The sequence below is a fragment of the Panthera uncia genome, chromosome B1, assembly GCF_023721935.1.
Source record: "Panthera uncia isolate 11264 chromosome B1, Puncia_PCG_1.0, whole genome shotgun sequence".
Lineage (NCBI taxonomy): Eukaryota > Metazoa > Chordata > Mammalia > Carnivora > Felidae > Panthera > Panthera uncia.
Window position 1 is genome coordinate 6,434,488 of NC_064811.1, and position 27,710 is coordinate 6,462,197.

The 27,710-nt window shown below is 50.8% G+C and overlaps 1 protein-coding gene across 3 annotated transcripts in view; it reads right to left on the reverse strand.

Annotated features, from left to right (window-relative positions):
• SLC2A9 (solute carrier family 2 member 9) overlaps nt 1–27,710 on the reverse strand; it is a 255,542-nt gene that overhangs the window by 10,134 nt on the left and 217,698 nt on the right. For 2 of the 3 annotated variants that reach the window (XM_049630307.1, XM_049630310.1), the window contains one exon: nt 11,658–11,785. In XM_049630307.1, the coding sequence (XP_049486264.1) occupies nt 11,658–11,785 (128 nt within the window). Of the gene's footprint in view, nt 1–7,162; nt 11,476–11,657; nt 11,786–27,710 lie in introns of those variants that run through there. The other variant, XM_049630309.1, reaches the window with a different exon arrangement.

Genomic DNA, 27,710 nt, shown 5'->3' on the forward strand with positions numbered 1-27,710 from the left:
CCTCAGGGCCCGGCCTCTGCCCTGGCAAGCTCCTGTCCTCCTTGCCTTCCCTGTCCCGGGTCAGGGGGCCCACCTTTCACAGAATCTAAATGTGGTCACCTGGCCAGGGTCTCCATCAGGGTGACCACAAAGGCCGTTCACCTTGAGTCAATGCTCACACCTTGCACGTTTCCTGAATGGTACCCCAAACCTAGAGACCCTGGAGACACCCTGGCTGGCAGGAGCTCTGCTTCCGGAGCATAAAGAGCATTAAAAATATCCACGGGCATAAGGAAATGCTCATAATATCATGGCATTTGAGAAAAGCAAAAGAACAAAAAATTGGTTCCAATTTTTATAAATATGAAAAATTACATATATTTGGAAGAAAGGAAGGAAACAGTGTCATTAACCCATTAACATGCCTGGTTTCACCGCTTTACAGTTTCTACAGTGAGCCTGAATCATTTATAATTAGAATCCCCTCATAACTTTACAGGAAACAAGGAAGGAGGAGGAGGAGAAGGGAAGGAAGGGGGAAGGGGGAGGAGGAGGAATAAACAGAAGGAAAAGAAGGAGAGGAAGAGGAAAAGGAAGATGAACAACTCTGTCAGTGACTGTCCCCAACAGAGAACTAGCCCTTGTGTTCTGCCCTCTCAGAGGGACTCACTCAGTGGCCCTCAAACACTGGCTGAGTGAATGAACCCTACAAGGGCTGTGCTAGGAATCCTGAGAAGATGTATGTAAACCATCTGGTCTGGTGCTTGGCACAGAAAAAGCAGCAAGATGCCCAGTGAAATGTTGATACTATGGGAATAATTCATTAATTTGATGTGTTGCTACAGTGCCCCAAGGGGCAAGGCGAAGGGCTGATACGTCCTCAGCCTCTCTGCTGCCCTCCCTTGCCTGGTGGTGAGTTATAATTACTGTGTGTCAGCTTAATTACTAGTGATCCCCTCCTTTTCCTTCTGTCACCCCTTCCAGCTCCACTCCGCCCCGAGGAACAGGCTGAGTTCACACACTACTCTCCTGACCTACCCTTGCTGCTGGTCTGTGCAATGTTCCTCTCTTGTTTGTATTTGTTTCTTCCCTTCTTAGCCTCAGTGCTGCTCTCATTCCTCTGCCCTGCTGTGCCCTTCTCCCACCTCTGGACAAACTCCTGTGTGAGTGTTTGATAAATGTCCTTGAGCTCACCTGTCCTTCTCTACCCCCATCCTCTATCTTTCCATCAGTCTGTATGTCTATTGTCTATCAAGCTATCAATCTATCCCTCTTTAAAAATTTTTTTTCAACAGTTATTCATTTTTGAGAGTGAGAGAGACAGAGTGTGAGCAGGGGGGAGGCAGAGAGAGAGGGAGACATGGAACCCGAAGCAGGCTCCAGATTCTTAGCTGCCAGCACAGAGCCCAACGTGGGGCTTGAAGTCACGGACCGCAAGATCATGACCTGAGCTGAAATCGGATGCTTAACCGACTGAGCCACCCAGGTGCCCCTCTATCAATCTATCTCTAATCTCTCTTTATCTTTGTGCAATTCGTAGCGTTGTTATATGTGTGTTTACGTAAATTTATGTAACTTACATAAATGGTATCTGGCTACAGCCTTCACTCTGCACTTGAGCTCTCTCAGCACCGGGTTTAGGTCTGTACACGCCGCGGATAAAGATCTAGCTCACTGCTTCTCACTGCAGTGGAAGTGTCATGTGCCTCCGCTAGCCCTGTATTGACGCTTTCCCGGAGGACGGCGCCCAGCTTACTTGTACCTCCTCATCACCATGGACAGCGCTACAGTTACTGTTCTTGGGCATCTACCCTACGGACCTTTGCAAAACTTTCCCTGGGATACATAATTAGGGGTGGAAATTGGGGTTAACACCTGGTTCCACTGGTGCACGAGCGTGTGCCCATCCCGTGATGTCTTTGCCAACACTTGTTAATTCTCCAGATTCGCAATTTTGATAATTGGACAACTACCCACGTTTCTCCTTCTGCGAATTGTCCTTTCTCATTCTCTACTTACCTCCCCAGTGGGACTCCTGCCTTCACTGTTGACCTGCAGGACTTCCTTAGTATTCTAGCCATCAATCCCCTGACCGAGCTGTTCCTCACAGGGCTGACGTCCTTCCTTTTGTTATCACCAAATCCGTCCCCTTTCTCTGCACTGTTTGTGCTTTTAGGGGTCTTGTCCTTCCCTGTCTGGGTCTCACAGATACCTTCCTACTTTGTCTTCTGTTTCATTTTTCGTTTTACTTTCCACATTTGGCTCTTGAATCCATCTGGAGTCATTTTGCACATCTTCTCTATTTATTCCCTGCCTTCTCTCTCTTCTTTTTAAAATTTTTTTAAGTTTGAAAGTTCTTGCTTAACCAAAGGGTTCAACAGGTAAAATAAAAATATTTAGAAATTACTGATCTACAAAATACCCTCTCTATGAATAGGAAGGAAAGGAGGACTCGATATATTTTTAAGATTCTGCTGTGCTGAATTTCTGACTGTGAGGTTTGCACACAGCCACAGACATCCTTTCCGGGGCCAGACTGACGATTGACCAGGACTTCCACTAATTGGGACGACCAAGAATGGGAAAGAGCTGCACTGAACTGTAAGGGTCAGGCTTTAGGAGGAAAGAAGTTCTGGCCGTCACATGGCCCTTCTCCTCTGAATAAAGTCTTCATGGTCCCCTCCTGAGGAGGCCAACAGCCTTGTTTAAAGTGTAGAGATCTTGCAACAATGTGGGTGGAACTGAACTGGAGGGTATTATGCCAAGTGAAATCAGTCAGAGAAAGATAGATATCATATGTTCTCACTCATATGTGGAAGTTGAGAAACTTAACAGAAGACCACGGGGGAAGGGCAAGAAAAAAGATACAGAGTTACAAACAAAGAGGAAGGCAAACCATAAGAGACTTTTAAATACAGAGAAAAAACTGGGGGTTGATGGGGGGGGGGGGGGGGGGGGGGGGTGGGGGGGAAAATGGGAGATGGGCATTGAGGAGGGCACTAGTTGGGATGAGCACTGGGGGTTTTATGTAAGGGACGAGTCAAGGGAATCTACTCCCGGAGCCAAGAACACACCGTATACACTGTATGTTAGCTAACTTGACGATAAAGTATATTAAAAAAAATTTTTTTTTAAATTATTGGAGTAAAAGAAAATAAAAATAGATCGTAGAGATCTTTCTGGGACCAGTTCAGAGGCATCTGGGCTATGAGCACAACTCGGAAGGCTATGCTGCTAGACGGCTGACACTGGCCGTCATTGCCGGGGATGAAAAACGAGGGTGTGTGAGCTACCCTGTCACCTGCTTAGCTGGCTGCCCAGTCAGGTGCTGCCTGGTGCGTGATCCCCTCCTCCCTCGGGGAAGTGGACCCACTCTCTTCCTGACTGATCCCTCCCCTGCCCATCGTCCCGGCCCAAGTGTGAGCACGGCTTCTCCTGCAGACGACAGGAAATCCCAGCCACCAGGCCTCCCTGCCTACAATATGCCCCCTCCAGTCCAGCCCCCACACAGCCAGAAGGGTCTTCACGAAACACAAATCCAACTGCTCATCCCGCTGCTACCTTAGTCTCCTTCACTGTTTCCTCAGCACCTACATCAGGGGTTCTCACGCAGGGCTACGCATTAGGATCACATAGGAAAATACTGATAATGCCGCCCCCTCCCCCACCGACTCAGAATCTCAATGATCCTACACATCATCATTTATCTTCAACTCCCCCCAGGTGAACCTCGTGTGATTCCAGGGCTGCGCACCTGTCATCTAGGTGGTCAAGTGCAAATTCCCTAACAGACTGTTCAAGTCCAGTAGGGTCTAGTATATGATCGAGTCCATATATGAGCGTCCAGTCTGTCTCCTGTTCCTGGGCACTTCCAGGCTCTTTTGTAACCTGCCAGGAGCCCTGCCACCCCAGAACTGGCACCCCATGCTGCCTCCCGGGCATCTCAGGATGATCCTGTGCTCAGTCGGCGGGGGGTGGGGCAGGAGGCAAGGACTCAGCACCACGCCTGGCTGGCTTCTGGGTAGCCCCCGATAAGTGACCAGGTTCTGCTTCCCAAACCCACCCCCACTTCCTGCGGTCAGCCGCACAATGGCCCCCAAAGATATCCAGGCCCCGATAACCTGGGAACGTTGTCTTACATGGCCAAAGGGAATTTGCAGATATGATTAAGATTCTGAGATGGGCAGATGATCCTGGATCATCTAGGTGGACCCCCCTGCAATCGCAGTGTCCTTTTAAGAGGGACGCAGAGGCAGGTATGACACGGAAGGTGAAGCCCAAGGGACCGCTGTAGCAAGATGCTCCCCTGCTGGCTTTGCAGGTGGATGAAGGGGCCGGGAGCCAAGGGATGCAGCTGAGAAAGGCAAGGCAGCATCTCAGGGGCCTCCGGATAGAGCATGGCCCTGCCCACAGCTTCACATTAGCCCAGTGAAACTGATCTAGACTTCTGGCCTCCAGAACGGCAGAGAAGACACTTCTCTTGTTTTAAGCCTCCTCACCCCCACTTGTGGTATTTGTTACAGCGGCCCTAAGAGACACATACACGCCTCATCCCTCAATTCTGGGGTTCCATCTTGCTGCCTGCAGCCCCCTGGAGTCCCCTTGAGGTCCACTTCCCAAAACTCATTGGCCAGCCTGCCCCTGTCATCTCTGCCACGGCCTGTTCCTGCTGTGACCGATCAAGCCTAATGCCTTCTAAGAATCCCAGGATATAATCTCACAGTGGCCCAGTGAGCAGGTCATGTGATTCCCCTCAATATGCACATGAGGAACAGAGGCCTGGAGAAACCCAGGAATCCGCCACAGGCCACACAGCTTATGGGGAGCAGAGTGGGGACTTCAGCCCAGGCCCTCTGATTATAAAAATCCTGAACCCTCAGCCGCAGTCTCCGTGTTTATCGAGTGCTACAAACAGAACTCCTAAAACGATCACTGTCCTCCCGGGCAGCAACAAAGAACGTATAACGTAACTGGCTGGGCCTCAGTCAGCACTGAAGAGGCACAGCCCTTGGCTGGGACTCTCGCTGGCAGGGAGCCCAGGACCACGCGGTGATGAGACAGGTCTGCCCTGCAGGCTGCACAGAACCTGGACGTGGGGAGAGCTGGATGCAGGATTTCTCTGGTCAGCAAGGGGAACGGGTGTGCTCACCCCAATCACTGGCTTCTCCCCAAGTCATTCTACACAAAATAATGCACTTAAGGAATTTTATATGAACAGGGCCGTATTTAGAGCCCCTGGAGGCGTCATGTTCAAGGCTGGCTTAGCACTTCTCACCCTCTGGATGGGAGAGGCTGGGCAAGATTTGTGACTCTCGGGGACGCTATACAGTGAAGTGGTTAAGGATGCACAACCCGGGAGCTGCTTCAATCCCACTTCTGCTGTTGGTGAGCTGGGCCACCCTGGCTAAGTGACTTAACCTTTCTGTGTAGTGGTTTCTCATCTGTGAAATGGGGCCATAATGGCACTCGCCTCACGGAGCGCTTGTGGGATTGAGTGGATTATGACGTGCAAGTGCCTGGAATAGAACCAGGTGCATGGTCATCGCTCAATCAGTGTTGGCTATGTTGTCAGTCTTGGTGGTTTCCCACTGGATTAGTTTCCTGTGCCAGATGCAACAAATTACCAAAAGTTTGGTGGCTTAAAAGAACAGAAATGTGTTCTCTCATAGTTCTGGAGGCCAGAAGCCCCAAATCAGTATCACTGGGCTGAAATCATTTCCTCTGGAGGCTCTCGGGGAGAATCTGCTCCCCGTCTCCCTCAGCTCTGGGAGCCGCTGGTGCTCCTTGCTTGTGGTCACATCACTCCAATCTGCCTCTGTGGTCATGTTTCGTTCGCTTCTTCTGTGTCGTATCTCCTTCTCAAAGGCACCCCTGAGATGCCGCTGGGCCCACCCCAGGATCATCTCCCTGTCTCAAGATCCTTAACTCAGTCACTTCTAGGGAGACAGCTTTTCCATACAGGATAACATTACAGGTTCCAGGGAGTAGGATCTGGTATCTTTGGGGGCTGTTACCCACCACACCTGTGTTTATAGCCCTAGCTCCCTTCTGATTCGCATCAGGGCCGGGCTGGAAACTGCCTGCCAAAACCAGGAGACTTTGGCTTGTGTCCCGAACCTGCCTGTTAACAGCTGAATGACCGAGGATGAACCACAGAGGTGGCCCAGCGCCAGCCTCTCCCCACGGGAGACGGCACTCCATAAGCTATACACGTGGGAGGGGTGAAGGGACAATCCCATGAGTATCCCCTCCCCCGCTTCTGCTTCCAGGGAACCCAGCCCACGGCAGTGTGGTATCTCGTGTTAGTCATACAGCAAACCTGTGGACTATCACAAATCTGAGACCCGAGGAGGGAGGGGATCTAGGGGATGGGCTGTTACGAGGGCTTGACACAGGGTCACGGTTTTAGGGTTCTTTGTGGCTTGACTACAAGGCACCTCCACTTTTGTCACCCCCACCACGCGAGCCAGGTCTGTGGCAGGTGAGTGGGAGTTCCCACGGCCGATGCCAGGGTGAGGGGGACGCTCGTTACTGATGGGTGGCCACCCCCAGCAAAGGCAACCCTGCTGCTCAAGGAAGAGGGGAGTCTATCCATCAAGGCTGGAGGTAGCAGTGTGGCAAGGCTATGTCCACAGTTCTTATGCCAGACATACAGCTCAGCATTTAACCTGGAGTCAAGTCCTCATTTATATCTGGATCCCAAAGTTTGAACTTGGTATCTAGGGTCTCTTGTGATCGGGGTCAAACATTCCTGCCCAGCCCTTCTCCAATAACACCCCTTCTACATCCCCCGATACCCCCCGCTTCAGCTCCTTAGGACCACTTGGTACCTCAGAACACAGGACTTGTTTCCACGGCTCTGAGCCTCGGCTCCTGCCGTGGACTCTGCCTGGAAGGCCCTTCTCCTCTGCCACCACGGATCTAACTGCCACTTACGCTCCAAAGCTGAGCTCATGCCCCTCCTGTGAGACGCCTCCCCGGGCAGACTCCTGCCGTGGGAATGACCGCCCCCCTCGTGAGAGCCGCTGCAAGTTTGTGCACTCTGTGGGCACGGGCTCCGCTCTGCCTGGTGGGACCACCCCCGGGTCCACATCTGCCTCCTCTCCCACAGCCGACAGCCACCCCAGCTTAGAGCCCCCAGCGGCCGTGCAGGTCTTATCGGTGTGTCCCCACACCCCACCAGCGCTTGGCATTGTTGTAGGTACTCGGCAAGGGTTTGAGGAATGAATGAGTGAGTGAATGAATGAGTGAATGAACATGTGCATTTTGAAATCTAAATGGTTTTTGGTGGGGTGACCCAGAGGGGCTAGACAGGGTTAGGTGTGAACGCTGGCCCTACTCTTTTGTAACAGTGTGATCATACACACCCAGTGTGTCTTGTGCCCTCGGGTGACACATGTCACCTCCCACTCGGCCGTCGTTTGGTCACGGCCAGGCCTTGTGCCATGCGTCTCGATACAACGCAGCTTAGTGTCTGGCCTGCAGCCACTGGTCGCCTTGTTCTGGAAAGACACAGACGTCCACACACCCATGGACCCGCCATCTTGGCCAGTACAAGGGGATGATGGGGTCACTCTCCTCCAGGGACCCTGACAGCCCTGTTTCCAGACGGCTCCAAGTGAAGGTCTGGCGACTGCCTGGCAGAGATGTGGTAATGGCCCTGGCGTGTTCACTGAGGGCTCCCTTCCTTCCCCGTCACCCCTCAATTCCTCCTTCACGCAGTCCCTGGTAGCTCACATAGCCCGTCAGCTTTTCACGACCCTGCCGCACTGACCCAGCGGGCTGCTGCAGAGATGGCTCTCTTCCTTGGCTCCCCCAGACCGCCTACCCATGTCCCTTGTGTGGCTGTGGACATTGCCAGGCAAGGTCAAGGTCAGGTGGTCTCTGATGTGGGAGCCACACATCTCTCCAGCTCTAGCCCCAAAATGCCAAAGGCAATGACAAGATCTGAGCCCAACACCTCTCAGGGAACGGGTCAGAGACCTGCCTGCTGGGTCCTCCCCAGCCACTCGTCTTTCTGTGAAGCCCTCCCCTCCCCAACTCCTTTTTGCCTTGCCCCAAACCCTGAAACCTCAGCCCGTAAGGAATGGTGCCCGCAACTCTCCTGTGACTCCTGTGCCCTTGACACGTCTGAGAGGAGACTGCTGCTCTGGATATTCTAAGACAGACATGCAGACTTGTGTCATTTCTGCAGGGGGGGGGGGGGGCGCTCAGCTCTGTGGGCGGGTGGCATCCTTCTTAGCCCTGAGTCCTTACCTGGGCCCTGGCCTTATGCCCCTGCTCTGGGCTGGGCTCTGAGTGGCCCTCGGGCTGACTTGCTCTGCGAAATGTGGCGCACGAGATCATACCGGTAGTGTGAACGGATGCATTTTTAATCACGGTGACAGCACGCTCGGGGACTCCTCCTCCTCCGGAGGGGATCCTCTAACCACTGAGAGTCCTGGCTTATTTTGCCCTCAGACGCTCTAGTCCATCACACAGGGTGACCCAGGATGAGCTGTGGCCCCAGAAACCTCTCAGGCTCCAGGGCACCCAGCTGGAAGCGAGCCAGTTAGAATGAACGTGATCCCCTAAATTAGTGGTCAAGGCTATCAAAAACTGGGTTACGGTGAATGGAGTTTGACACACACCAAAGCCCTGTGGGCAGAGGAAGGGCACGTGGGCTGACATCCATGGGTGGGACCATGTTCTTCCTCCCATTGGTACGGGACCTTCAAGTGTCCTGAGCCTGCTGAGTCTGACTTTCCTCCTCCAAGGGTGGGCAACGGCCGTCATTATGGAAGGACTGATTTCTGGCTCTTCCCCTCTGGACACGAGGCACTTTGCATTTCCCCTGGGGTGAACCGTGTGACTGAGGCTTTCACTCAAGGGCATTTGCGTGGTGGCAGCCCGTGTCACTGCCGGGCGAGGCCTTAACGGACAGGTGTGAGACCCGTCACCTGCAGGGGCTGTTGCTGCAGAGGGCAGAAGCCTGAGTCGGGAAGTTCTGGGGCAGGATCTCCAGTCCCCCCGGCTCCCCCAACGAACACCTAGCATGAACGAGACACGGTCCTGGGTGCTTTAAAGCCCCTGAGACTTGGGCACCGTTTCTTCCTGCAGCAAACCCAAACCATCCTGGCCGACATGTGGGGGCAATGAGACCTAGCGTGCCATGGCGTGACGGCGCGCGTGACCTGCTCTGTCGTGGTCGCTGTCCTCTCCTGCACCCCTTCCCTGACAAAAGTCACCCAGCTGAGTAGGCCGAACCAGCAGGTGCTTCAGGAACCTGGCACAAGCCTGGCCCGTACACTCCGAGTCCCCGGCAGCGTCTCGAGGGACAGGCAGCACTATGTCTCTGCTGGGAGAAGCTGTGGACGGGTTATGATTCGCCAGACGAGTGACATGAAATAAAGGTCAGATGGATCCGATCAGCTGGAGACCCCTCTGAGGTGCGTGCCTGCGTGTGCACGTGTGTGCGTGTGCGCATGTGCATATTTAAACGTAAATTAACTCCTCGGGCCCAGCTCGAACGCACTAGTAGGAAGGAATCCCCTGCCGTATAACCAAGGGCTCCTTCGTCCCCTTGTCTCACAGGCGAGGACGAGGGACTGGGCTCAAGTCCTGCTCTGTCATTTCCCAGGGGAGGACCTTGGGGAGTGGCCGCATCTCCCCGAGCTCTGGTCCACTGGTCCGCACGAGGGAGACACGAAGGCACGACCTCCCGGCACTGACAGGGGTTGACTGGGGCCTGGCACCCAGCAAGTGCTCAGCAAACACCGGTGTTCCAGAAGCGCCTCTGTGCTGTTCGCTCACGAACCGTGGTGGGAAAATGAGGGGTCGTGTTTGGGGTTGGGGGGCTTTCACCACCCCTCAACCCCAAACTGCTCAGAAGACAGTGGCCTACTTCCCAGGCACAGAAAGCTTAGGGGTGGGCCAGGTGAAGCCTCTAGAGTTCTCCACTTACATTGCAGGGGTGGTGGGGGGGTCCGTGTCGACAGAGAAGTGGTTTGAAGTTAATTTTCCCCATGATAATGAATATTTTACCGATCCCTGGCTCTGCTGGCTTTGACCCAAACAGGAAAAAGCCATTTCAGGTTCGAAGTCATTGAAAAGACAACTTGTTATGTTCTGGCCGCTCCGAGGACGGGAGGAAATGGGCGTGGGGCCCAGGGTGTCCCCCACGTCATGCACGCTTCAGAGGAAGGGTGCCTGTACCTCAGATGCAGTTGGCGATGCTTTAAAAGTCACACGGCGGGTCAGCCTCTCACCCAGACTAGTGGATCGCAGGCAGAGAATGCCCACAAGTAAGAGGCCCCGGGACAGAGGGGCCAGGTTGGGTGGTGACCGCAGGACCTCGGGCTGACTGCGTCTGTTCCCTGAGCCTCAGCCTGTCGGCAGTGAAGTGGATGACACGAAACCCCAGCTCAGGGCTGTACGAGTGGGCACAGAAGAAGCCGTGTGCAGGGGACCTGTAACCACGGAAGCAGGTGTAACCATCATGCGGTCCTGTGGCCAGGCCTGTTGACCCGGGGCTCAGTCGAGCTGACAGCAGGGCCTCTGGGATGTGCTGGGCTTGGTGCTAGTCAATTAATAAGCAAAGTATTAACCCCAGGGGAGGGGGTGAGGGTTGAAATGGTCCCTGAGAATGGACGGTGGTTCTTCCTCAGGGACATCTGATGGATCCTCACCTTCACTGACGGTATCACTTCTGTCATGGGCAGCAGGTAGCCCTGGAGGCATTAGAGCAGAGGAGCTGGACCCTCTTTGGCATGTAGCCGGGCCCCTGGCTCTGGGCAGAACACCTGTAAAGTCCTCGTCTTTTGTGCTCCTGCCCCCAGAGAACTCTCTGATCTTATCTCTTGCCTCTGCCATTATCGTTACTCACTCGGTTCCAGCTACACTGGCCTCTTTGCTGTTCCTTACACAGGCCAAGCATGGCCCTGCCTCAGGACCCTTGCACTAGCTGTTTCTCTGCCTAGACCTCTCCATTCCCGGGCTGCTTCACTTCACTCAGGTCTCTGCCCAGGTGTCACCTCCCTTGAGGTGTCGCCTCTAAAATACGAGGTGTCACTGTCACGTGTAAAATAGCACATCTGTTTCTGCTGCTTCCCTTTCTGGCTCCAGGACCAACAAGCACAAGTTTTTGTGCCCACTGTATCCCCATCGCCTGAAACAGTGCCTGGTACAGAGTAGGGACTCAATAAATACGTGCTGAATAAACGAGCGAGTTGACCTACACAGAAAGAGCTTGTATCCATTTCCCGAGTTAGCATTTCCCTGTCCGTCACGGTCACCCTCGGGACGGTGACCCCGTCAGCTTGGTTACGATGCCAATGAGGATGTCAGACGCATGGCACGTTGCAGCGTGCACTGGCACTGTTACCCGGACCTCGTCTAGCACCGTGACAAGCACATGTACAAAGGCAGGTCTGGGATTCTACCCTAGGCTTCCCTGCAGACCCTCAGCGACGGGAAGCCCACTCCCTCTGAGGCAGCCCTTGGCATCCTGGGCAGCTCCTGGAAGGTGCGGGAAGGAGAAAGCGAATTAAGGGTTTGAGCCGAGGCGCATTTCTGCCGTCCTTAGGCCAAGAGCGTGAGTTTCCCAGTTGTGACGGACCCGGCCTCTGCTCTGTGGATCAGCCCTCAGGGTGCCGAGTCAGAGGGCATCCCATGGGCAAGAGGCCCCTCGGCGGTCATACCTGAATGAACGGGAAGAGGAGCCCCACGGCGAAGTTGGAGAGCCAGTTGACGGTGCCCACGATGATGAAAGCAGCCGGCCGCTGGGGCTGCTGGAAGAACTCGCCGGTCAGGATGAACGGGATGCCCCCTGTGGTGGCAGAGCAAGGGCGCGCGATTAATCACCACGACAAGGTGACAAGGTCGTGCTGCCGGCCTCCATCTCCATATGGCAGGGCGGCACCCTTTCCGGAAGAGCCATGTGAGGGACAGCTTCGGGAATGCGTGCTGGAGTCAGCCCCTAACTCCTCAAAGTGTACGAACCGCCTCTCTGACCTGGTGCATCCCAGTGAGAGGCGACTGATCCTGTTGGCTGTCCCAACGCCTTCTGAATCAAGCTGTAACCCGCCACAAAATGACTACAATAGATGCCAACTTGATTTCCAAGGCAAGTGACATTCACTGGCATATTGTGTCAGGCAGGTCCTGGCTCCCATATTCCCTGGGAGAGAAACCTGAAGCCCAGAGAGCTTACTTGACTTACTCAAGGTCACCCAGCTCCAGCGTAGCAGGGCCAGAACTGAGGCTTGGGACTCGACCTCCACAGGTCGGCACTGCCCCCGTTGATCCTTGCCTGACGGGGTGGAAACCCTCACTCAACCGGCGAGCCATTCGTCTTCCTGATCTCCCCTGTGACCAGATGGGTGGTGGGTCCCAGTCCCAGATTCGCCCCGGCAGCGGGACGTCACTCAGCAGAAACATCACTGGCACTGACGGAGGACAGTTGTTTATCTGGAGGACTGTAACGCGCAGTTGCACGACGTTTGTCACCCCTCACCTCCTGGATGCCCGGAGCTCCCCACAGGGGCTTGCACCCATTTCCAAATGTCCTCGGGGTGCCACACGTAGCTGAGAATCCCCAAGGTCTGCACCGTACTCTCCCTGAACTCGGTGAGATCCAGGATTGGGCCCTGTGCCCAGACCCAGGACCTGGGGCTCAGCATGGCCACTGGGGTCCTGTTTGCACCACCCCCCAAATGCAATCCCCACTGTGCCCATCGGATCTACATGCCGGCGTTGTACAGACAAGGGTAGTGGAAGGGGAATGCCAGACTCTAGGAAGACACTTAAGGGTTCCATGGTTGTTGACCGTGCTGGGGCTGGTCCTACAGTGGTGGACGACAGGAGCAATGTCCTGCCCCCTTGGGATTCATTCCCTCTTCTGGAAGGGGGGAGAAATGACTTGTCTATGAAAAAGAAGTGAACGAATGAATAAGTAATTACAACATGCGCTAAGCATGGAGGGAACACACTCAGCACTGGAGGGAGCCGGTGTTCGTAGTGGTCAAGGAGGGCTCTCTGGGAGGTGATGGGTCAGATGTGACTTGAAGGAGGAGACACAGCTTGCTAAGATCTGGGGAAGACTGCCAGGCAGAGGGACGGGAGGGTGAAAGGGATTGGGTCAAGGTCTAGAGGAGAGGCCACTCTGTTGAGCGAGGGGAGAGAGGAATGGTATTAAGCGGGAAAGGGAAGCAGGACCAATTAAGCAGCCTCTTGTAGATCAAGGAGAGGGTCTGCTACTGAAGAAAAACAATGCGGGGTTTTGAGTAGGGGCTGATGTGATCCGCCTGCATTTTGTAGAGACCACAGCTGTTTAGAGAGGGCACCGGAGGGTGGAGTAGTGGCTGCAGGAGGCTGCTGGCCAGGGCAGGAGGAGGCCATGGTTGTCTAGAGGGCTTGCATGGTGCCAGTGGGGATGGAAGGAAGGGGCAGAATTCAGAGACTCCACCCCATGGAGGCCAAGCTTTCACTGTGAGTGTTACAGACAACATATACTGATCAAGTTCAACCAAGAAACCCAAGGTCACAGGGGTCACAGGACGACTCAAGCCTGTCCCTTCAGAGTGTTCACTGTTATAACCCCTCTATTCTGCCAGCAAGCCTTGGAATGCAGCACATCAAAATGACTCAGAATGGACCAGCCCCTCATCCCCCATTAGACTATGAGCCCTCCAGGGCAGACAGTGTCCCCATCTGCCTGGCATCTTGGGCAGAGAGTAGATACGTGATCGATATTTACATACTTGTATTAGACACTCAAAATTTGATTTTGAAAAGATCTGATATATTGTTTACTACAAAGAAAGGAGACTTTCCATATCTTAAAGGTATCTATCAAAATGTGCAAGAACAACCGTGACGCATTGAAACGTGCGAAAACCAGCCTTTAGGTCTTCACGAGCGCGATATTGCCTTGTTGAGAGTCTGTCGCACACCCGTTGTTCCCGCAGCTACCACCACTGTGAGCCGTGCAGCACACCCTCGGGGGTCAGTTCACAGCTACTGTGAAGCCTGGACAGGGCTGAAGGCTGGTGTGCCACCTGCCCGGACTTCCCTGGGTGTGGTTTGGAAGAACCTGTCGGTAGCTCCATTAACATTCCTTATCCTGGTACATCAGCTTACGGCGGAGCAGAGAATGTGGATACACCTGCCTCCCCGCATGTCTCTGATGTCTCTGTGTCTCTTTAGGGCTGGGCCATGACTTGTTTGCTGGTGGTGGCCCTCGCTCCTGGCACAGCACTTAGGATACGGATACTAGGGACTCAGTAAACGTCTGCAGGACCCACAAGGAATGAGCAAGACACTGTGAGGTTCACAGCACATCTACGTTGGGTCTCCTCTCTCCTCCCTTCAGGCCACCTCTGAGGGCAAATACAAGACACAATAAGAATTCTGTACAGCCTGTTTTGCTGATTGGTTTTCATTTCCATGATCCCCCCTGAACCTAACAACCAGGTGGTAAAGCACAGTGGGCTAGGGCTTGGCCTCCGGTGTCAGTAAGGACAGGTTTAAATGCAGCTCTACCGCATCTCTTTAGAATTAAGGCTTCTCTCCTGCACAGTGATGACAGTAGGAACTTACCACGGGGGTATTTGTGGGGATTAAATGACTAGCAAGCACTTAGTATTACGTAGGGCACATGAGAGGCACTCGGTAAGTGTCAGCTTCTATAATTAACATGATAAGTGTTAGCTTTTTCTTCTTATTATAGAAAGAATTATTTCCCTTCATTTTGTCATGAGCTAGCTGACGTTCAGAAAACGCGAGTGACATGCCCAAGGACTCTTAGCCAAGAGTGATGATGACAAAATGAAGATGCTGGTGGTGATGATTATAAAAAGGACAATGGTGCTGCTGCGGCTGCCGCTGGGGTTGACAGTAAGTGGCACATATTGTAAAAAGCACTTGACATACGTTATTTCATTTAATTGCCACTAGTACGTGGCAGCTGTTACTACCATTTTTCCCACTTAATGTATAAAGAAACAGAGGCATAAGAAAGTTAACCGATTCCCTCAAATCATACCACCAGTGGGACTCGAACTCAAGGCTGGGTAACTGCCAGTTTGAGTCTTAATGACTCCATTGTGACGCAAGCAAGACTAAAGACGTTTACAATTTTTAAAATATGGGAAAGGAACTTAAGAGTATTCATGGTTTTATCTGAGTGCCCTACCAACTTCTGGAATTCGTTTTTCTCTTTTGTCTGAAGGCAATGTTAGCCTGGTTTCCTGAGAGCCTCTCACTGTTTCTTTAAATCCAAAGTAAAGTGAGAAAGAATGGGGTGTGATATGGAAAGAGTGGATTTCTGGTAGGTCCTTTATTTTTCTGTTGTTTTTCAAAATGAAAATTGTGTTGTTATATTTTTCTGATTATCATGAGTAATATGTACCCATTTTTAACAATTAAAGAAAGCATACAATGTAGAAAAGCATGAAAGGAAACAAGTCATCCCTAGACCTTCCATCCAGAGATGATATCCACTTGTGTTTTGGTATTTGGCACAGACATTGGATGTTGCTATAGAGAAGCCTAGAGCTAGTCCAATACTTATCCTTTAGGCAATTGGCTTTCTCCTGAAGAAATCCTTTCTTATGCTTCAAGTTATTAACTGAACTGTTTACTAACTGTGATGTGTCTGGGGTTGGTCTCCCCATAACAGTCTTTCTTAGAACACAGTGACTCCGTCTCAACTACAGATCCACTCTTCATTTACTTCCTATCTTAGATTTGAAAGCCTCTTCTGTTCTACCTGTTGGACTCTCTACTCCACAGACAGTGATTATCTGTATGTTGGATTAATTTTCTCCCTCTTCCATGTCTGTTGTCTCCTGAATGACTTTATTATCTTGTGTCTAAACAGATTTTGCATGCTTCAGGCAATCTCTCCCTTGTTTCTCTTCTTCATCTCTTCTCTTTTCTTCCTTCTTCTGGTCCCATGTTGGTGCATTCCCTGTGCCACTGCCTTTTGTCCTGCCATAGTAGAATGAGTTGTTCCATCCAGATTGCCATCCGCCCTGATTAACACCTTTTCTGATCTTCTCCCACGATGTCTTTTCTTTCAAATCACAATTGGGGGTGTGAGTCCTGTCTTTTAGTAACTTTTCCATAAATGAAGGCCAACATTAGGGCTGGGGAGCAGAGCAAACTTGGAGCATCTGGGCTCTGCTCTGGCCTCTGAGATTTTAAGTGACACGCACCAGAATCCATTCCAGGAGGTCAGGGGTGCACCCAGCTTTTGTGGGCTTCAACTGGTCTCCTCAAATTAGAATAGGCTTGAAAAATGAGAAGTCTTTTGGGGAGGACTGCTGCGGGGGAAAGTATCTTCCCCAGGACTGCTGACTCATCTCCTCACTCCAGTTCCCCCACCAATCAAGGATGTTAGTGAGAGTTCTTAGGGGGTATTGAATCCCCTTCCCTGGTCAGTGCTGTTTCGGAAGGGTGGAGACAGAATGTCCTATGCTAGAATATTCTTCCCTGGCTGCCAATTTTCACAGCGTATGGTATGTTTCCTTCTTGGCTTGCTGCTGGCCGTATTTTTTTTTTTTCCGTATCAAAGTTAAGGTTTGTTTTTGTTTTTTAACAACTTTTTTAAAGTTCATTTTGTTAGGTATTTGTGGGAGGAAGATCTGTCAGAAGGCTGTACATGACCATATTTACCTAAAATCCCTTGGTAACTCGTTTTGTAAAGTTAAGGTATTGGTGTTTCTTGTGGTAGGTGTGCGGTTGGCACTCATTTTAAAATAACGTGCTTCAGAATTAAAGGGCAGTTGGAAACAATCCCTTCTGGCACAGGATTTTGACAAGGGGGTGCCTTCTTCCAAAATCTCTGGTCGGGGCCCTTTACTTTGTGGATCTTGTTGTTTACAAAAAGATTTTAGATGCCATATCTCACTGGATCTTTCTTCACAACCCAACTATGAGTTGTGAATTATCGCTGCAGATTAGGAAACTGAGGCTCTAGAAGACGAAGGGCTAATGTTACTGGTCCCACTTGTAAATGAAAGATGTGGAGACCGCTTTTAGGTAACAGGCTTGAGCAATGGCCCCCAATGACCCCCTGGGCTGAATGCACACAGGTGAATTAAGTGACCCACCCTCAACCAGCCATAAGCCCCAACTGACCATCGGGCTACTTGTAACCGGGCACAGTTACCGAAAAAGGAAAATTCCATATGTTCTCATACCTCCTCACTCCCTCCAATACTATAGCCCTTCGTCACCCCTCATGCCAGACCGTTTCTCCTTTGCTGTCCTGCTCACTGCCCCCCTTGCAGTGACTGTGTTCGATAAACTTCTATGTCCTTTGTTCTGCTTTGGGTGAATTCTTTCACTTCCTCCTGCTGCCGGCCTCCACCTGACTGGGCCACTCCAATCACCCCTGATTGCACCCACAAAAGAGGATGCAAAGTTAGATTTTCGGACTCAAAATCCTGCCTTCTTTGGACTGCACCTCTCAGCTCAAACGGATAAAAGATGACAGCGGATTCATGCTGCTGTTTCCACTCTGTATCCAGCGTGCCTCGCACGGAGTTCTCTTCACGTCACAGGACCCATACCTACTGCCTAGGGGTATGGTGCAGCTTAAACTTTGTAAATTGTGTTTACGTCTCTTGGCCGACATTCCTTGTTATCTTATTTGGTTCCTACTTGTTATTTTATCTGGCTATGCTATTCTGGATTCGCTGGAAGCAGACCCTGACATGGGTTTTGTGTGTGAGTTGTTTCTAGAAAATGCCGGTAAGGGTGTGGGTAACTGAAGGAAGTGTATAGAGGGTGTGTTATCAGCAAGTCACCTCTGTGGGCCACCAGAACTTAATCCAGTTGGGGCCTCTCGGGAAACTGTGTGGAAAACACATCTCGGAATGAAGACAGCAACAGTCCCTACCTCTTGGCATTGTTTTGAGGACCAAATGGAACGTGCTTAGCAATGTGTGCCTGCAGTATTCCAGAAGACTGCTCTATCATTTCTGCTTGTGGCTTCCCCCCATGCAGCCATTAGTCCCTTCCCCCTCCTCTTCTATTTTCTAGCTCTTGCCAGGCACCTGGGTAAAATGTCAAATTTTATTTCATTTTTGTATAAAAGAAAGAAAGGGCAACTGTCCAAACTATTCTATAATTCATATTATTACATTCTTTGAATGGAGCCACTATCATCAACTTGAAAAGCCCTTTAATAAGGGCTTTTAAATCTCCTTAATAGTCTCCACAGGTGTGCCCCATACCACTTAATCCTTTAAACACATTTTCTCCTTAAGTAGGAGTTTTAAAAATACCTTTAAAGTTTTTTTAACTTAAGGGGCGCCTGGGTGGCTCAGTCGGCTAAGCATCCAACTTCGGCTCAGGTCACAATCTCACGGTTCGTGAGTTTGAGCCCCGCATCAGGCCCTCTGCTGTCAGCACGGAGCCTGCTTCGGATCCTGTGTGCCCCCCTCTCTCTTCCCCTCCCCCGCTTGTGCTCTCTGACTCTCTCAAAATAAACAAACTTTAAGAACAAATTTTTTTTTAATTTAATATAATTTTGAAAATTCTTCATGGATATTTTGCTGTGCTTATTTCATTAGACTTTACCTTTTTTGTCTGCTCATCTGTCCATTTTCATCCAACATTTGCATTCTAAGTCCTGTGCTGGGCATTTTTAGGATCTACTAATCTATGTGATGAGTCCACATAACTACGTTAGGAGGGGGGTATTCTAATACCCATTTGAAAGATGAGGAAATCGAGGCATAGAGCAGCAAAATGGCTTGCTGAAGGCCACACAAGCTGTCACCAAGAGCTTCTGATTCAGATAAAAGATCCTCCCCCCTGCCCATTCTCTAGGAGACACTGGAGAGAGGGCAAAGGCACTATTTCCCAAACAGCTTTGTTTTGTGACAAAAATCAGGCCATCAGCCATCAGCACACCTGCAGCTTGCAGGGAGCTGGCACCAGCATGCCCTTGGTGCAGGAAGGGGGGCAGCGCGAGGGGGGGCTGTCTGCTCGGGAAGCCCCTCGCCTTGAAGGGTGCCTGTTCCGCCAAACGGGGAGAAGGCAGGTCTGTCCCCTCAGAGGGGGTGTCCACCTCTTCAGGCATGTGCTTCCCAGGTAGGGAAGGATGGGACATGTGGCAGGTGCAGCCCAGGAATCCCTGGCAGAGGCTCGTTCCATCCTGACTCTCAGTGGGCACTTCTGGCTCCATGGCCAATAAGGCTTTGGTCCTACTGCAAGCCTCGGTGTCCCCACCTGTAATCTGGGCACTTGATGAGCTCTTCAGAATCTCAGTAAAGCCACCTGTGGCACGTGCTTGGCACACGGTCCGTTATCACCTTGATGAGGCAGCCACCCTGGTGGCCAGGGGCACTGGCTTTGGAGTCAGATAAACAGCTTCACTTACAGCCTGTGTGACCACAGGCAAGTCGTATCGATGGCTCTCAATTTTCTCATCTATAAAATGAGGACAGTTCCTACCTCTTAGCATTGTTTTGGGGGTCAAATGAGAGTGCTTCAGCACTGTGTGCAACACGTTGCAAAGGCTGCCCCGTAACAACTGGTACAGATATCCTTCTTCCCACGACGCAATCACTTAAATGCTTGTTGAGTATCGGCCACGTGCCAGGCACAGTGCTCGGACATTGGTGGTGAGCAAGGAGCAGGCTCAGCTTCTCCCAGGGCTTCTAGCATCTGGGAATCCACTGAGACAAAATAGCCAGACCGACCACAAGATTAACTTTCTCCTGGCCCCCATCTCTCCTGGGCAATTACAGCAATGGCGAGAGTTAATGGATCAAGAACTTCCTACGTGCCAGGTTCTTGAAAAGTCTGCCCTCTGCAGGACAGAGGCATTGCTAAGATCCCTTAGAAGGGATCCCTTAGAAGGAAGACAGCATCAGACATTGTTGGTCTTGGATAAAAAAGAACTACAAGTGGTGGCGCCCGGGGGGCTCAGTCGGTTGAGCGTCCGACTTTGGCTCAGGTCATGACCTTGCGGTCTGTGAGTTCGAGCCCCGCGTCGGGCTCTGTGCTGACGGCTCGCAGCCTGGAGCCTGCTTCGGAGTCTGTGTCTCCCTCTCTCTCTGCCCCTCCCCCACTCACGCTCTGTCTCTCCTTCAAAAATAAATAAAAAATAAAAAAAATTTTGAAAAAAAAAAAAAAAAAGAATTACAAGTCATCAGGAGTCATTGCTCTGAACCAAAGGAGCAAAAGCCATTCCTTTTGTATCCAGAGATGCTGCAAAGTCAGGCTTCCACTGTCCAGCCCCATCCCTGCCTTCCACATGGGGAGACTGAGGCCGGAGACGGGAAGTAAGACTCCCTGTCTCAGACTTTCCAACTACCTGTTTGCTGTGTGCACGTCCTTCATGGCAATTTCTAGCTCCTGCCATGCTCAGATTGTGCCCACTGCTGGAAATGCCCCCGGCAGTGGAGGGACTTCGGGGCACCCAGGATATATGGGCAATTTACTCAGCACAGGCTTGGCCCTCAGTATGGGATATGTAAGCAATGGCACCTGTCTTGCCTCCCTCCCAGCCTAACTACCTGCCCAGGCAGGTAACCAGCAAAGGTCCTGACCAAGGCTGTGGTCTCGCCCACATGAAGCATGTCTTCTAAAGAAATTAAAGGGAGGCTGCTCTAGGAGGGGGAAGGAGACTTGAGTGTGTGTCTAGTTACAGAGAAGGAAGAGGTCCCTTTGCCACCACCCGTGACTTCCATGGATGGTATCCTTCGTGATCTTTTGACTTCTTTATGCTTTTGCTTATCATGCTCTTCGGAGGTAGGCTGCGTGTTTCTTTTGCTCACTGGTGCTTTCCCCATAGCAAATTGTATCCCTTAATAGATGTTTGTTGAATGGGTGAGTGGATGAATAAATAGGAAATAATGGCCATTAAGCAAGTCTTTCAAGGGAGAGTGGAAATTCATGATGTGGTCAAGGAACCGGTGGGGTGCAGAGCACAAGAGTGGTTTAGAGGGTGTCTGTTTGGAGACTGCAGAGGCATCCTTGGCACAGGACTATACAGAGCTGGGTGGATCCCAGGTGTCTGCAGGAGGTTTTAGCAGGAGGCAGGCAGATCAGACTGCTCTGGAAAGTGGTCCCTGATGCAGAGTGGAGCTGGGGTTGCAGAGGGAGAGTGCAGGTAGACAGGGACGCTGGTTAGGAGACGGCTGCTCAGAATGTGAGAAAACATTGGGAAAATGTTTGTGATAAAGGCCTTGGTGCTTCTCAGTCTCATTAACAGCCACCCTCTGTGATTCTATCTTGCATTTGCATGAGATCAATCATGCGACTTCGTTAAATTCATTCCCGAACACTCCGCTCCGCTGAAACATAAATTGAGTCCCCTCTTGACTTCCAATTAGCATGCTTTGACAAAGACTTTATTCTAGTAGAATTTCTTTAATCTGGACTTTTAAGTCAAATTCTCAGGTTTGAACATCCACGTGGGAGTTTCCGGGGGAGAGGACGTTTTTGAAGAGTCTTGGGAGCAAATGGGCCATGTAACGCCAAACTGACTCTGCTAATTCTAATTAAAAATGAGGCGCTGCCACATCCTAATAGGCGAGGACAGCTGACGAGCAGGTCAGAAAACACAAGTAAAGTCTATCAGGATAAGCCCACGTTGAGGGGTTCTGGAGGGTAGGTTAACCACACCCTGATGGTCTGTTACTCAGTGTGGTCAGGAGTCTACGTTCCAATGAAGACAGAGGTCAGAGGGCTTGGTGGTAGTTCTTCCGGGCACGCCTTACCATTCTTCCTTGTTTGCGTGGGCACTAGGGGGGTGTCGAAACAGACAAGCATGGGGGCCTGGATAAGGGGTGCTGCAGGTATAAGGCAGCCTGGAATAAGGTCCAGGACCCTGGGGACACCTGTAACTGGAGACCAGCACACCCTCAGCCTGGGTCTTGGTTTTCCCAGCTGCAGAATGGATTGGTTTGTTCATTCTTACAGTGGACACAAGTTACTGAGTTCCTGCTGTAAGCTGGGGCCGTGCTGGGTACCGGGTCTACAGCCCTGAAGGAGCCACGGCGCCTGGGCTACATGGATCTAAAATCCTGTGGGTGCACAGTGTTTTCTGGCTTAAGACCCTAGAATGCCCAAACAGATGCTTTCTGCATCTCAGTGCTGGCCCCCCTCCCCCGCCTGCCCGCATCACCAGCCAGGGGCTTTGTCTGCCTTTCCATGAGTCGAGCCCAAGGGCTGGAGAGTTAACACCTCTTCCTTCCCCAGGACTGACTGCAGGGACTCTCTGTAAATACTTCTTTGGGGTCGGGGTGACTCGGGGGTGTCTAATGGGCAGGAGGTGGTCTTTATGGGCAGCTCAGTATGCTAGCGGTGCTGAGATCAAGAGAGAAAGAGAAGAAGGTTTCCAACAACTTTTGCTACATGCTGTGAATTTAAACTGCTTCTTTTTGGACATGGGGCTGGGACTGACACCTCTAGGAATGTGACTGTGGGCTGGGCTATGGCGGGTGGGGTGGCTGGCTGGGCATTTTCAGGCTTATCATGAATTCTCCTTTGCCTTTTCCTGGATCGTCCTTCTAGAAGTCCCCGAGGACGTGCTGTCATGCCCACTTTACTGACGGGTGGGGAGAACACATGATTTGCTTTTCAAACCCAGACATTTTCAGAGTCCGCGGGTGCCACTGAGAATCACCTCAGACATCAGGTATAATCTGAACCGACTACTGATGAGAGAATGGGGGCTCAAGGTAAAAACTCTCAGCTAAGGTCCCACAGCTGGTAAGGCAGTGGCAGAAGGTGGGATTCGAACCCAGATCTACTGGACTTTCCATGAAATCGTCAGGCAAGGCAAACATCTTACATGACATCACAGCCACCTGTGCTGAGCATGAACAGTGTGACTGTCTATGCAGTTACGGTGAGTAATTCTAATGTGCCTAAGACTCTTTCTAGGTAGGTAACATTATTCCCAATTTACAGACGAGGAAACCGAGACATGGAAAGGTGAGGTGACTGCCCAAGTCATTCACCTGATACACAGCAGACAGGATTTGATGCCTGGTCTTCCAGCCATGCCAGCTCTGAGGCTGAGTAAGGGAGAGCAGAGAAGGAAGCCCACATTCAGATGATGAAAACAGGGGACCCAGACAACGGAACATGTGACATGCGGCCAAGTTTACAGACTATGCGCGTGCAACCTCATTGGGCCCTGCAGCTTTTTCTGAATTTTCTTGGGAGTCTCTCTGAGCAGTGCGGGGAGCTTATCTTTCTTTCCCAGGTGCCTTCCTCAGCTCCGCACTCAGCTCAGCTCAGCTCCTGAGGCCGTGGCAGGCGCTCATGCCGAGCTAAAAGCTCCCAGGGACCCAGTGGCCCCAGCCACATTTCCTGGAGCCTGGCTCTGCTCAGCCCGGCTCCTGAGGGTTACCTGCCTGCGAGCCGAGCCAGGCTGCAACTCCCGCTGGCCCTTTTCCACAGCCTGGGTTCCTCCCTCCACCTCAAGTGCCAGCCTTTTTGAGAAAAGGCCAAAGCCGCTGAGACAGAGGAGAAGCAGGAGAGGGCCTGCAGCTGTCCACGAGGCTGGCCTGACCCTGGTGGTCTCCTCCATGGGGAGCCTCCTTCCTCCTCCTCCCACCCCTGTCCGCCTGGAACACTCCTTCTTACCTTTTCAGCTTCACTGCTTGTCACTACCTGCCCCCTGCCTGCCAGGCTGCTGGCACCTTCTTCTCTGCGCCCACGGGCCCTGCACACCGAGAGATGCCCCTGTCAAGAGGCCCAGACAAGGTGCTTGGGGAGGGCGTGTGCAGTGAAGGGGGATCATGCGTGAACTATCACGTGAACAATTGAAGGGGAGAATCTAGAAACGAGTATGTGACAGAGCTAACAGACAAAGAAGAACTAAAACTTGGTGTTTCAGGGGCAGGACTGGCTTAGAGCCTGCCTCTTGAGGAATCATGTTGTCCCTTCTTGGGCCATGCCTTTCCAGCTGGGGCTGGACTCCAGGTCAACCTGGCTCCTTTCCATGAAATCCTATCAATAAGCTTCCTTGTATCCCTCAAGTGACAGGGAGCTCACTCCTTTGAGAAGTAAAGCGCTTGAATCTGAGTCTGACCCCAGCTGAGACCTCACAGAGAAGTGAGGTTCCCTTTTCTGGAGCTTCTCTGAGGCTGGCAGGTACACCACGGAAACTCCAAGCATACCAAAGCTTCCAAGATCTACGTGGGAGACCTGAAACCATGCAATTCCTAGAGCAGAACACAGGCGGTAATTTCTCTGACATCAGCTATAGAAACATTTTTCCAGTTATGTGTCCTCTGGCAACGGAAACAAAAGCAAAATTAAACTATTGGGACTACACCAACAAAACAAAACAAAACAAAACAAAACAAAACAAAACAAAACACTGCTTTTATACAGTGGAGGAAACCATCAACAAAACCAAAAGGCAATTTACTGAATGGGAGAACATATTTGCAATGATATATCTGATAAGGAGTTAATATCCAAAATATAGCAATGACTTATACAATTCAACACCAAAAAAAAGCAATCTAATTTAAAAATGGGCAAAAGACATGAACAGACATTTCTCTTAGAAAGACCTACAGATGGCCAACAGACACATGAAAAGATGCTCAGCAGCACTCATCATCAAGGAAATGCAAATCAAAACCACAATGAGAGACCGCCTTGCACCTGTCAGATTGACTCGTATCAAGAAGACCAGAAATGACAAGTGTTGGTGAGGATGTGGAGAAAAAGGAACCCTTGTGCACTGTTGGTGATGTGAATTGGTCCAACCACTGTGGAAAAAAATATGGAGGATCCTCAAAAAATTAAAAAGAGAACTACCATATGACCTGGTAACTGCACTACTGGGCATTTACCCAAAGAAAACAAGACACTAATTAGGGGCGCCTGGGTGGCTCAGTCGGTTAAGCATCCAACTTCGGCTCAGGTCATGATCTCACAGCTCGTGGGTTCAAGCCCCGCATCAGGCTCTGTGCTGACAGCTCAGAGCCTGGAGCCTGCTTCGGATTCTGTGTCTCCCCCCTCCCCCTCTCTGCCTCTCCCCCACTGGCTCTGTCTCTTTCTCAAAAAGAAAACAAGACACTAATTCACAAAGATATATGCACCTCTGTGCTTTGCAGCATTATTACAACAGCCAAGATATGAAAGCAGCTGAAGTGTCCACTGACAGATGACTGGATAAAGAAGATATGGGGTGTGTGTGTGCGTGTGTGTATGTGTGTGTATGTGTGTGTATCTGAATGCTGGCATATTATTCAGCCATAAAAAGAATGTAGTCTTGCCATTTGCAATGACATGAATGGAGGTAGAGTATAATGCTACATAAAACAAGTCAAAGAAGGACAAACACCATATGATTTCACTCTATGTGGAATTTAAGAAACAAAATGAACAAACAAAATACAAAAGAGACATGTCTCACATGTCTAAAAGACAGACCTTAAAATACAGAGAACAGGGGCGCCTGGGTGGCTCAGTCGGTTAAGCGTCCGACTTCAGCTCAGGCCAGGATCTTGCGGTCCGTGAGTTCGAGCCCTGCGTCGGGCTCTGGGCTGATGGCTCAGAGCCTGGAGCCTGCTTCCGATTCTTTGTCTCCCTCTCTCTCTGCCCCTCCCCCATTCATGCTCTGTCTCAAAAATAAATAAACGTTAAAAAAAATTAAAAAAATACAGAGAACAAATTGGTGGCTGCCAGAGGGCAGGTGGGTGGGGAAACAGGTGAAGGGGATTAAGAGTACACTTATCTTGAGGAGCACTGAGTAAAGGACACGATTGTTGAATCATTATGTTGTACACCTGAAACTAATATGATACTGTATGTCAACTATGCTGAAATAAAAAAAGAAAAAAGAAAAGAAAAAAAATCCCAGCTCCTTAGCGTAGTGGTGAGATCCTCCATCATGGGGCCCCTGCTACCCCTCTAACTTCATCTCCTTCCCTTGCTAACAACACTTCAGCTTTCCTTGACCCATTCAAGCAAGTTCCTGCCTCAGGACCTTTGCACATCCTAGATCCTCAGAGGGCTGCTTCCTTCTTAGCATCCGAGTCTTGCCGCCAGTGCTAGCTTCTCACAGAGGACCTTCCCATCCACCCTCAGTAAAGCTGCTGTTCCTTCCAGGACTCTAGCCCCTTACTCTATTTATTCCTTCTTAGCATTTGTCACTAATTTTAAAGTATTTATTAGTTTAATGGCCAAGGTTCTATAACTATGCATTGGTGGTGAGGCAGCTTGGGGTCTGAAAAAGACCTCTCCTCCATCCCCATGAGACATAAGGTCCAAGAACAAAGACCACATCCCTGTGTCATTCCCTGGTGCCTGGATCAATATAAGAAGTGCTTGGTAAATACTTTTTTAAAAAAAATATTTATTTATTTGTTTGAGAGAGAGAGAGAGCAGGGGAGGGCAGAGAGAGAGGGAGGCAGAATCCAAAGCAGGTTCTGTACTGTCATTGCAGAGCCTGACACGGGGCTCGAACTCATGAACCAGGAGATCATGACCTAAGCCAGAATGCTTGGATGCTTAACAAACTGTGCCACCCAGGCTCCCCAGTAAATACTTTTAAACTAAGGAATGCGCTTACCTAATCCACCTTATCTTTCCAATTCCTCCCTTTTAGACTTGACAGTCAATCTCACTAAATTTGCATTTCCCAGGTTGATCTATAATTATCAGTTTGAGTGTCTGTCTTCTTAATTAGAGTATGAACTCTAGATGAAAAGAAAACGTCTCTGACTCTAGTCCTGCATCCTCAGCACAGAGTGCAGTACCTGGCACCTAGCATGTGTTCAAAATCTTTTGTCGAATGAATTCATTTGGGACGTAACTGAGAATAAGTGAAAGAGAAAAAAAAAATCCTGTAAAGAGCCCACACAGAGAAAATCCATGCACTAAAGCATGTATTATTCTCCTCATAAAGAGAGCCCCCGTGGGCCCTTTTCAGGCATAATTCTAACAAGCTTGATTTTCTATTTTCTCCATATTGTATTTAAATAAAGAAGTTGGGTGCACAGAGGGAGAACCCCAGGGCAAGGCAGTGCACTGACAAGGTCTGATAAATGAGACTCAGCAGCAGGTAAGACTTCCCATTAGAGGCTGTCACTGCCTTAGGAAAACAGTCCCCTAAACACTGGGTTTGATGTTCTCACAGAGCCAGCTCTCTCGCCAAAGGCCTGTTTGAGTTAGGGAAGTTTTTCAAGTCTCCCAAGCGTGGTTTCTGGAATTGCAGAGTCCCAGGGGACCTGCCCAAAGCAGGGCTTCTGCTCACAGGCAGGTCCACAGTGAGCCTTCTTCAGCATGAAGCTGACCCGCTAAGGGAATCCTTACAGCAGCCCCTATTTCTCAACTGCTTTCCAGGAGCTGGGACCTGATTAGCCACTTAACAGAGATTTTTTTTTTTTTAATTTACGCCAATCGGTAAGGTGTGCATCAACCTGTTAGACAGGAGGCAGCTCAGAATGCCAAGCTAACGCGCCTAAGGTCACACAGGTGCAAAGGGGGGTTCTGGCCGTCAGGCCCCAGGCTGGGTGAGCGGGAAGCCCAGAGGGTCTCAACTGCATCAAGCTGCCCACGGGAGGCATGAAATAGAGGAAATGACCTTCCATATTCTCGGTTTTTATTTCCCCTCATGCAAACTTAGAGCACGAAGGACGCCAGAGCAGAATAATTCCCTCCAGAGGATCCCATGCCCCAATCCCCAGAACCTGTACATGTGTCACCTTACAGGGCAAAGAGACTTTGCAGGTGGTTAATTAAATGAAGGATTTTAGGAT